This window comes from Vicia villosa, unplaced genomic scaffold (assembly GCF_029867415.1).
Source record: "Vicia villosa cultivar HV-30 ecotype Madison, WI unplaced genomic scaffold, Vvil1.0 ctg.000349F_1_1, whole genome shotgun sequence".
Taxonomy (NCBI): Eukaryota; Viridiplantae; Streptophyta; class Magnoliopsida; order Fabales; family Fabaceae; genus Vicia; species Vicia villosa.
Window position 1 is genome coordinate 981,873 of NW_026705156.1, and position 12,171 is coordinate 994,043.

Below are 12,171 nucleotides of genomic sequence, written 5' to 3' on the forward strand. Positions count from 1 at the left end.
GGGTTCTTCATCTCAAAATTAGGGTTTTCCAAATTAGGCAAAATTACAGGTTCAAACATGTCCCATTGAATTCGTATGAACCAGACGAATTCAACCATGGCATCGCGCCAGATTTATATCACGTTTTACTTGTATTCGCTATTTTTTGCAGGTGTAATAGGTGGGAGCTTTTACACCACCTGCAAACGCAAGGTGTAAAAGGGTGGTTCTGATGAAGAAGATGATGCGTGGCTCCTCCCTATTGGCCAGAGCGCGCGCGTTTTTTTTAAAAATAACTTCTGATCCTGTGCTTTGCAGTCCACGCTTTTGCCATGTGTCTCAATTTAATCACCTTCTGATCCACTTGCCAGCTCATCCTACGTCCCTGACACGCTAGTCCATACCATGGACTCTCCAATCAACCACACCTGATCAGTATCCTTTTATATTTTTATTTCTATTTTAATTTCTTTACAAAATTAATTAAAAATAGTTTTAAAAATCCAAAAAATACACAAAAAATATTTTTAGACTTCTAAAATAATATACTATTTTCTGAAATAAAAATATTTTATTTTTCTTCAAAATTTCAATATTTTGCATAATTAATTAGTATATATTTATATATTTGCTTTTTAATTATTCTAACCAATCAAAAAATCATAAAAAAATTGTTCTTTATGTTAAATATTGTTTATATATTATAAACTAATTTTGTACATATTTTGAATAATTTTCTCGTTAAGTTTTAATTATTTGTATAATTATTTGTATAATTGTGTATTAATTAACTTAAATCAATTTCAAATCAATTTCAAAAATTCCAAAAAAATTAGTTTTGTTTTAAAATTAATTGACAAATATTTTGTACATATTTTAAACTTAATTTCTAGGTTTAAATCTATTTTCATATTTTTTTTCTTCATTTTAATTTAATTAATCATGCATTAATTATAATTAAAATAAATCATAAAAAAATCCAAAAACATGCCTTTTATTTTCCTTGCAATTTAAATTCCTAGATAAATGTATAGGATGTCAAATTCATGTAAATAGGCTGAGTTTACATTTCCTGTACAATCGATGTAATAGCGTAGATTTACTTTCCGCACTTTACATTTCCGCATTTTAATTTCCCGCATATATAAACTGCGTGTATGTCAAAGATAAAATTGAACCGTTAGATCACTAACTTCAAAGATAAAATATCTGAATCCAAACACAATCACACTTGCACCTCTTAAGGTAATCCCTTCTCATTCTTTTCAAAATCAAAATCAAAATTCTACTGTTTCGAGTACAAAATCGAACCTTTTGTTTATATCCGGTGAAAGGATAGATTTTTAAAGGAAATAAGGATAAAGACCTTACAACTCAGGGTAGACCTCCTAGTTTGCTTGCTCAAATCAAAACAAACAAAATTCTCATACACTGTTGTTTTTCAAAACAAAACTTTCCAAAAAGACAATATTTTGTATACATCCAAACACAGATCATTACAAAGTTAACGTTCTTTTTCAAAACATCTTGCGAAAGATAAACAAACATTTTGTATACATCCGCACAAGGATCATTACAAATTCAATTTACAAAGGTATTTGAAACCACATATGAGCATTCTAAAGCAATTGAAAAGTAATCGAAAAACAAGTGAGCTAAGCAAACTTAAGAGCCCATGGATAACCATGGATACAAAGGGTGCTAACACCTTCCCTTTGTATAACCTACCCCCTTACCCAGAATTTCTTAAAGGTCTTTTTTCTGTTTCTTTTATAAACCTTTCCTTAATTGGATAAAATAAAAGGTCGGTGGCGACTCTGTGAATTTTCAAAAAAATGCGAAAGCATAAGCGATAAAAAAGAGCCAGTTTACGTATCTCTCCCGAACAGAGGTATGGCCCGATAAAACGGAGGTCCACAGCCATGATTTCTTTTTTTAAAGAAAATAAACAATCTTTTCCCTCGGTTTTTGAGCATAGCTATAACTGAGCGTCATATTTTATCCATAAAAAGTAGTAAACATCTTATCTCGATTTTTTGGAAAACAAAGGGAATATAACTTTAAGGGATCTCGCTTCAAATCCCTATTCATTCATTTAAAGTTTTTTTCCAATGATATCTCACTTGACATCTTTCCACGTTCCATGTTTTTATTTGTTAATTACTTATTCTATAAATCTTTGTTATATCAATAAACCAAAATAGGAAATAATAGAAAAATAAATATTTTATTGATACTAAAAAAAATAGGACAACAGATTACTATTCCACATATTCAAACTTCTGACTCCACTCGATTTCAACATCATCCTTATTAGCCATCTCTAACTAAGAAAAAAGTTCAGAAAAAAATCTTCCATGTGGTATGAGGAAAGTTATTTCCTCTCGAGAGATGATTGTCATTTCCTTTAAGAAGTTAAAAATGGTAAGAGGAAGATTAACTCTAACTCTGTGGGAAAGGAAGTAAAAGATATATTTATTATTTCAAGTTACCGTTTTCAGTTGTTTCTCTCCTGGGCGGAGATTTGACACTAGAAGTTGATACCAAACTTTTGCAATTGGGAATAGAGTAGCAGGACTGGTGGACTTATCTCTATTGACATAAATTAGGTGAAAGCGAGTTGAGTAGACATTGTTGAATCTATAATGTTCAACATAACTACCTTTCTTTCATAGTTTATTATCTAAGCAAATAGTGATGGAGTAATGGTGATAGGAGAGCCATTGACATAGGACTAGATTGACTCAGCATCATGACCAATTGGCACAACGGAGGCATTTACCAGAATTCTTTAACGAGATTAGTAAGATGGGGCCATGAAGAATGTCAAAGTAACCATTCGATTTTTTTTGGAAATAGTTTTCCTTGGATCAAAACCTTTGTCTTTCAAATCATTGAAATCAACAAACTCTTCATTGATAACGAACAAAAGATTTTCGTCCATTTTTGAAGAAATGAAAAGACTTTGAAACTAGGTATAAAAACAGATAGAGTTGGAAATGAGACATTGAAAATAAGTATATTGTTTAAATAGCTCAAAAGCCTCATTGAAAATCCAAAAGATACGTTACATTTTGAATATGGATGATCATTACTATTCTAGTGATATGATTCCAATGTGCGCCACGTTTTATAAATAAAACCACACCTTACTTCAAATTTTCTTATAATCGAGGGGAAAATCATCGGGCATAAATCACCCCGAGTCTAACTTGGCGAGTTCATGAGCTCCTCAGGCAGGATTACAGATCAAGCAAGATTTCCTTCCAGATCTCGAACGGGCGCCGCCTGCGAGCACCTCCGTCGAACCTTCTCTCCAAGGGCCCTTCTCTTCATAGGGTTCCTACACCCTCAATCCTCCAAACAAGACAGAGTCCACGCGCTTCCGAGAAGACCGCGTCTCCCCTAAAACTTTGGAGCGGTTGACCCAGGATGGAGATCACATACTAGTCTCCACTACACACGTAGAATTCTGACAGTTTCCATTTTGGGCCTAAGCACCTAGTCCAAAGTGGAGATCTTAGCCCAACGTTGTGGGCTATAAATACCCTCTTTCACTAAAGGGTCAGGTAACTTCATTCATTCTCACTCTTATCTTGTACTTGCACTCTGATTGTTCTCTCTTCTCACTTTGGCACGAAATACCTTGCAGGTACACCCAACATTCATTCAAAGCCCAACTGTTGCAGGCCGGTGACGATCCAGTCTGATCAGATATAATCACTAATAATTAAAAAGAAAGAATTAATATTTAGGCTCTGTTTGACAAAATACTTTTTAAGCTTTTAGTTGATAGCTTACAAGTTCATATGACAATAAAAGACCTGTTTGGTAACCGTTTTTTATCACGAGCGTATAGTTTATTTATTTTTAACTTATAGTTTATTTTTCGAAGGCTATTTCAAATAGCGTTTTGACTTATCATTTTTCTTCTATTTTTATCCTTATTATTTTATCTAAAATTCATTATTACCCTTTATAATTTAGTTTAATTTAAAATAAAACAATTATACAATTATATAGTAAATGTCTTTTGAGTCATTTTAATTTATCAACTAATTTAACCGTTAATTTTATCAAACATTTCAATAAACTTTATCTACTATAAGTCGCTAGCCATAAACCATCCGTCATTAACAATAAATCATAAGGTATAACCTATCGGTTAGCTTATCACCCAACTATTATTTTTACCAAACAGTCGTCCAATTCAAACTCTTGTCGTTCAATCGATAGCGAAGGAACCGATACTTTAAACAATGTCTTTGGTCAAATATTGTTAGATGACATTGTAAGTTGTTTTTTAATATATGATTTCGTTTATTTTTCGTTTATTTTTTTTTAAATTTATCATGTAATAAAAAATTAAAGAAAAAATAGAAGTTACATTGATAGTTTAAAATAATTTTATAACGTCAATGAACAATGTATATTCCATAAATCATTTTAGTATTTTAAAATAATTTTAAAAATTTATAATTTTTTATTAAACAACTGTATAGTTACACTTACGTTTATAATGACGGTGCGTCTAATCTTAATTAAACTCAAAAATAAATATATAAAACATTTTAAAGTCTAATCTTAGTTAGGCTCAAAAATAAATATATCCAACATTTTAAAGAAACAACTAACCAAACATAATAAAGTTGTTTATATTTAAATATGGACACAAAATTTTGTTGGAGCGGTTTTTCTTGCCGATTTTATACAACATGCACTAAATACTTAGTTGGTTGGTTATATAAAACCTCATTATACAGTTTGTTGGTCCACCTTTAAATGCAAAACCAAATGCTCCTTTTAGACATTTTCCCTTTCATATTTTGTTTATTTATTAATTTTTATTTCAATTTCATTTTTACTGATAATTTATCTTTATAGTTTAAATTTTATTTGATGCGCGAGATATGATATAAGCAAAATGACACATAAAAGATAAAATAAAAAGCTAAATATGAAGAAATTACAATTTGTTATTGTAAAAGAGAAACAATAAATTCAAATAAAAATAAAAGAAAAATTACAAACGATTTCACTGGGATCTCCGGATGCCCTTATTCTCTCAATTCCATAAATATGATGTTTCTTGAAAATAATTCATTCATCAATCTTTGAGTTTTTTAGGAGCTTTGAAATATTTGACATAGAAGCATTTGAAATAAACAAATGCAAACCTCAGAATGGTGAATAAGCCTACAAGAAAGACTAAGACAAACCATAAGGGTTGAGTCTTGAGCCTATTGATTATACAGCATTCCATTTTGAAGGGTGTAATTAGTAATTATTGTAAAGAATGAGAAGATAGGTTATGGAGAATGAGAAGCAGAAGTCATAATTTATAGTTAAGTGAATCCACAGAATAGATTTACTTGATTGAAGATGCTATGGGTAGGGTGGGTTGTTTTTTTGGAGGACTATGTTTTGTTTTCTATTTTAATGGCTGTTGTATAATGTATTAAACTTTGTCAATAAAATAAGTAAAAGTCTAACTTTTATTTGTTATTTATTTAATTCTTGAATTACTCCTTACTTAAGTTTGAGCCTTTTAGGTCAAAAAATCAATTAGTATCAAAATTGTTGAGAACCTCTAAGGATAAGTTCAAAACCAACAAAACTTTTCAAAACCAGAGTATGAGAAACTGAGAATCAGTTTGATTTTTATTTATTTATTTTGTAGAAAAAAGGCTAACTTTTTTTTTTGTTTGTGAAAAAGTTTAAAATAACTGTAGTTAAAATGTTGAGTAAATAAAATTAATTTTTCTTATTTAAATTAGAAGATATATTTAATAAAATATTTTTATTAATATCCTTAATTAACTAAATATGTTTAGTCAGAAAAAGATATATTAACAATATTAGTATTATAGTTCAAAAATAATTAATTTCTATTTGGGTTAAATATACAACATCCATTTAATATTACTGAGATTTGATTTTAGTCCCCATATAAAGTTTTTTTTTTAATCCCCTTACAATTTCTAATTTCTTCAAATACCTTGTCTGCCACATTGCAGTAAGATTTTCTCAAACTACTACATGATATTCTCTTTTAATTTGGAATTCATTCAAATTCAACTTAACTAGAAGTAATATGTTCCAATCCAACTCCAATTATGCAATATCGTAAAACTATGATTGTCAGATTTGGAAATTAACTCTAGACTTAAAGACCAATTTACAATTCTAAGAGGTCAAAACAAATTGACTCAGGGTCGTTTTTACAGCAAATTCACTCTATTCGATCAAACTCACATAGACTATTCAACACCATTTTCTAGTAAATCATGCACATTTCCACTAAAGATTGTTAATAGATGCAGGATACTTAAAAGGTAACAAAACAATAAGAGCTTACATTTAAGAAAACAGCAATAATAGTTTTAGGCAAATTATCCCGAAAATATCAAAAAAAAAAAAACTACATAAGTAATCCACTGGGACCATCATAACTCTTATGAGGTGTTGATTTAGCAGAAATAGAGAACTAAATTTGGCATCATCATCATCAAAGCTAACTTGCTTCAGAATTACTAGATGCTTTGATTTTGGAGTCCTTGACAAGTCCTCTTTTCCGCCAGTAAAGAAAATAACTGAGCATGTAAGAATCCAACAGCACATCAGGAATCGCCCTTATGACAAACGACTGCAGAGAATGAAAAAAGTATGGTACAGCCAGTTTCTCATAACCAATCCATTTCATGCATGTTTTGCTATATACATCCGGTGTTGGAACAAACAGAGACGCCTTCATCCTTGTCATTTTCGTCGACACAAATAACGGAATCTGACACTGGATGTCAATTCCTTGATGTTTGTATTCCAAATTGGTACATGCAGAGAACATTGCAAGATACCTGTAAAATTAACATCAAGATCTAGATTCAGATTTGTTCCTAATTAGCGATTGATGAATAGAAAAGATGCATTTATGAGAGTACTTACGCTTTTGAAGCTGCATAAAGTGTGACAAGAGGATAAGAAGGAAGAACAACAGTGGAACCAGAACCAATGTTAATAATAGCTCCTTTTTTCTTCTTAATCATACTAGGAATCACAGCTTTTGTAACCAAAGTTGCTCCTTCCACATTCACTTTAATGATTGAATCCATCAAATCCAAATCAACTTCATGAAAATATCTTGCATAAGGATAGGCTACACCAGCGCCATTCACTAGGATTCCAACATCTAAACCATCAATAACTTCTTCAATTTTTCTCATTATTTCATCTCCGGTATTGTTCTGCAGGTCTACAACAAGGCACTTTACCTCAATATTGTTGAATTTATCAAGTATCTCTTTTGACGTTGCTTCGAGTTTGAGAGGGTTTCGGCCAAGTAAGATAATGTTGAGTCCATTGGATGCGAACTCGAGAGCCATGGATTTGCCGATCCCGTCGGTAGAGCCGGTGATTACGGCCCATGAACCGTAATGTTTGAGATGCTTTGTTGGGCGGATTAAGATGGCGTATAGCCAGGTGAGGAAATGAAAGAGAGATTTGGATATGGAGATGAAACCTAGAGTGGCTGTTGCTACTAGGAAGAAATGTGTACAATCCATTATTACTGGTGAGAAAGTGGATAGGTTTATGTTTGAAAGTGTTGTGTTAAATGTTGAGCAACGACTTTTGAGGTCAGAGAGAAATCATGAGTGTAGTGTGTGATAAGGATTGAAATCAGTTAGAAGTGTAATAAATGGTGAAGACCCATGTGAGAGTAACTTTTACCTGTAACTAAACAGACATGGAAGGTGAAGACGGCACGACGGAGAGAGCGAGAGTTTTAGGGATTTCAATGTAATTTTTTCACTTTTTCTTTCCCCGCAGATTCTGATTGAATTTTTATTACATATATAAATAGAAATACCTACACATTATATCATGCAATTTTGGATAACTTCTAAAGTAGTGCTTAGATAAATACTACTAGTCTGTACAAATCAACTACACCATGAATACATGTTTTTAAAACATTAAAAGTATCAACTAGGATCATGTCCGACATCAATACACTATTTTAAGGCAATTTCTTATCTAAGTCTTATATATTCTTTTACATCCTTTTTGAAATTTCAAAAATACTATTTTTTTTTAATGCATCTCCGGATATATTAAATTTTATTTTTTGAAAATAAAATTTAGAGATGTAGAATCGAATATTTCTTTTTATTTAAATAGAAAAAATTAGTTCAAAAATGCATTTTTGAAATAAAGAAATATATTTAAAGGTCACGTCACACCTTCCTTCTTCTCTATTTTTCAAAAAAACAAAAGTTTCTCTCTACCGCTCAACCCATTTCTAATATACACTCAAGATCAAGTTTTGAAGCTACATTCACGGGTTTTTTTTACCATTCTCAATTCCCTCTACCTACCGCATTCAACATCAAAGCACTCTACACCCTCACCAACACATTTAAGAGTAAGTTTATCTTTTATCTTATTTTGATTTTTGGATGATATCTTCTCATTGACCCATCTCCCCAACATCGATAGATTCTTTACTGCTCTTATTATTAACTAGACGACAACATTGTTGACAGATTGTACATCATTACTGAAAAAATGAACGTTGAGTCTGGATATGCATCTCTGGACTCATTTCATTGGATATATGTCTCTAGATTTTCCAATTGGTTTGAATTTTGAATTTTTTTCCGGTTATTTGTTGTATTAGATATGGTGCACCCGAGTATGTTTCCTAAAGCTATTGTGAGGATGAATGTTAAATCAGAAGAAGTGAAACATGACGTTAAACTGGATGAAGTGAATGTTGATGTTAAATCAAGTGATGTTAAACCACATGATCGACCGATAGTTGTTGAGGTAAATGTTCGTGCACAATTTACAAACAAACAAAAGTTTATTGTTCGTGAACATATGCTACAATTGGCAGGGTTACAATAATCCTCTTGCAACTGAGAATTAAGACATCATCAACACGCTGCAAGTTGCTTGGATAATGGGGACGAAGAAAATCCATGTGAATAGTGATTGTAAAATGATTGTGGATCGTTTTTCAGATGAAAAATGCTAAAGGTGTAGAGGAGATTGGTCGTACTCACATTGGTTAGAAAATCTCTCTCATCAAGGATGCTCTAGCTGCTTTTGATAAGGGTGGTATGGGTTTCATCATACGTGAGTTGAAAGGCTCGACTCATAGAATGGCTAAAAAAGCCTTCATAGTTAAAAGGAAATTTCTTTGTACATCTTGTAGGGTGAAAAAAACCTTGAAAATCTAAAATGCCTTTCTGAGATGCATCTACTAATGCATCTCAAATCAACTTTCAAAGTGTTTTGCAAATGCGTCTAATAAAACACCCTATTTACACTTAAACATTAAATTTATTAGTGAATTATAGAATTTAGTTATACAATTAAAATTTACATTAAAATTTAGTTATACCTAATGGATATGGCTATGTGCAGGAGGTTGGACACTTTTTAGCTGCATTTCCCAAACAAGAAAAATTAAGCGTTCCTTTCTTCATTCCCCATATCACATTTGGCAGCTTTGGTGCCATTACTCAGGTTAGATTTTCTAATTTCTCCAGCCAGACACTTTTACATTAAACCTGCAACTACAGTCTAATATTTTTATAGTGATTTGGGCGTATTTTTTCTCTAACAGAACCTAAAATTGCTTAACACCGATAAGGTCTTCTACTCCCTTACCTATATTATCATAGCGCATGAAAATGTTACCTGAATTTTATGTTATTACTATCACACTACAAGTAATTGAATGATTGTTAATCTTGAGAACTTGGTGGCAACATTAAGATGAGATCATAAGGTAAGTGGAAAAATCTAGGTGAATGGCTAAAGTAGAGGATCAACAACACAGCTATGAGTATGACTGACATTGTTAATAGAGTATGACTGATGCTACTCATGAAAAAATAAAGCCTTTTGATTTAATTTGTATTTGGCTTCTTTTTTTTATAAAATTTTATAATTAGATGTTATTTCCATTGTGTTTCAATGGCATTTAAATTTTTTTTACTGTCAAAAAAACCTTTTGTTTTGGTGGCATGTGATGATTATCTAGGTGTTTGAATGTCTCTTGCTAACTCTTAGACAAGTCCACAAAATATAAAAGTGTCATTAGAAATAATGGAATATTGAATTTTCCACATATGATTATAGGTAACATATTTATCTGCAGAAAACCAACTGTGTGGAGTGGTTTGAATTTTGAATGTTCCAAAATTGGAAGTGAAGATAAAAGAATGGCAAACTCCACAACTGCTCAACCAAACTCCGGTATTTCACCACTTCATCTGCACCTTTCACAGTAATTGCATTGTTCTAAGTCTCTTTCAATTCTTTTTCTTAATTTTGTTACATTAGCTTATTTTGTTGTTATGTAAAATCCACCCAAGTCAGTGAAATTTGTTTGTTTTGTTATAATTGTAGAAAAATATGAGTTGAATGGATATGAAAATAAAGTAACTTACTTCACTTCAACACAATCAAGGGATTTTCTTGTGGTATTCTTCTAGCTTATACATTTGCTTTTGCTTCATTACCCGTTATTGTTGCCACTCAAGTTCAAATCCAACTTCGATACCAACAACAACAACAAAACACTGATTACGTTTTAATTATTTATTTTAAAAATTATTATCAACGTCGACGTGTCAATATCGGTGTCGTGCTTATTATATATAGGAAGCAACTGGTATAGAATAAGAAACTTTGAATTCTTTATTATGTGAAAATTATGATATATATTCTTTATTTTCTTTCTTTTGATGTTTGATCCAGTGCAAATTTTTAAGTTTCAGTAATGTAAATCAATAAGTTTCAGTAATGTGTTCAAACATGGATGAATTCAAAGGACAGGCTCGTCTTCCTAATTTCGTTGTTCCAAAACGTTACGACATTAAGCTTAAACCCGACCTCATCGAATGTCGTTTCTGCGGTTCTGTTGTCTTCAATCTCGACATCATCACCGCTACTCATTTCATCGTTCTCAATGCCGCTGAACTCACCATCGGTAACGACGCTGTTTCATTCACTAACTGTCATTTCTCTAAGGGACTACTCTCATTTCTCAACTCTTTTTGGTCAACTTAAGTTTTTTCTGTTACCATAATTTTTTTTCTGATTTAGGATTGATGAATGTCTATGTTGTAGGTTTTCAAACCTTCAAAAGTTGAATTATTTGAAGATGATGAAATTCTCGTCTTGGAGTTTCCAGAGGGAATATCTATTGGATTGGGTTGGGTGTATTGACAATTCAGTTTGATGGAATATTGAATGATAGAATGAAAGGTTTTTACCGAAGGTAACTCTTTTTTTTAAGCTTTTCATTGTTTGATTTCAAAGTTCCACTAACAAGTTGAAAGCAAAATGATTTTCGAGATTGATGCTAAATCATGCACTTGATCACTGAATCGAATATACATAGGGACTGAACTTAACCAGTTGGGATTTTACTGGTTTTTAAATTGATTGTTTGATAGTCCTATTAGTTACTATATATCATATATATCGTATGGACATGCTTATATATAGCAACAAATATGAGCATAACGGTGAGAAGAGGAATATGGCAGTTACAGAGTTTGAAACAGCTGGTTTTTAAAATTTTATGTTTGCTTTTATGTCATTTTAATGTTTGTAGTTACAACTTGATTTATACAAGGTTGGTACATTACACTTGAATGGTTACATTCTCATTAGTTACTGATGTTATTTTGTTTTTATTTAACCATATATTCTTGACTCTTTTTATGATTATGCAGCTACATTTTGGAAGGTAGAGAGTTGGAATTTTACATGAAAAGGCTTCATAAGAAAAAGAGAAAGGGTGCTGCTTGATAACTTTCCAAATTATTATTTTACCTTATTTTACATGAATTTTATTTGTCCTATTTATTTTAAAAGTTAAATGATAGTACTATCTCTGAGCCAGCTGGTTGAACCAAAAAATTCTTTTCTTTTTTGAAGGGTAGAAACATGAATTCTAACATTACTATTTTACTTAGTTTGAGCTATAAAAATTAAATATTTCATAACTACTTGATCAGTTTTCATTGTTATTGTTATTGATGTATTTCTTTTAAAAATTGGAAAATTGATACAATTTTATTTTAATTTTAAAAATATGTCTTTCATTTAAATATTTATCTTTGATTTACTTATATATTTATCTTTGACTATTTTTTTACAGTTAAATTTAAA

At 31.1% G+C, this 12,171-nt stretch overlaps 1 protein-coding gene and 1 long non-coding RNA gene across 3 annotated transcripts; one reads left to right on the top strand and one right to left on the bottom strand.

Moving 5' to 3' along the window:
- Positions 1-6,273: 6,273 nt before the first annotated feature.
- Positions 6,274-7,821, bottom strand: LOC131627116 (very-long-chain 3-oxoacyl-CoA reductase 1-like). Its single transcript, XM_058897943.1, has 2 exons — positions 6,925-7,821; positions 6,274-6,836 (listed from the first exon to the last, which is right to left on the bottom strand). Exons 1-2 carry the CDS (start codon positions 7,539-7,541, stop codon positions 6,494-6,496), a joined length of 960 nt encoding a protein of 319 aa, XP_058753926.1. The 5' UTR covers positions 7,542-7,821; the 3' UTR covers positions 6,274-6,493.
- Positions 7,822-9,407: 1,586 nt separating this feature from the next.
- LOC131627117 (uncharacterized) lies at positions 9,408-11,928 on the top strand. Of its 2 annotated transcripts, XR_009291394.1 has the most exons (5): positions 9,408-9,510; positions 10,148-10,245; positions 10,399-10,981; positions 11,122-11,272; positions 11,733-11,928. It is a non-coding gene; the product is annotated as an uncharacterized LOC131627117 (long non-coding RNA). The 2 variants fall into 2 exon arrangements; XR_009291393.1 differs by having other exon boundaries at positions 10,399-11,272.
- Positions 11,929-12,171: the final 243 nt, after the last annotated feature.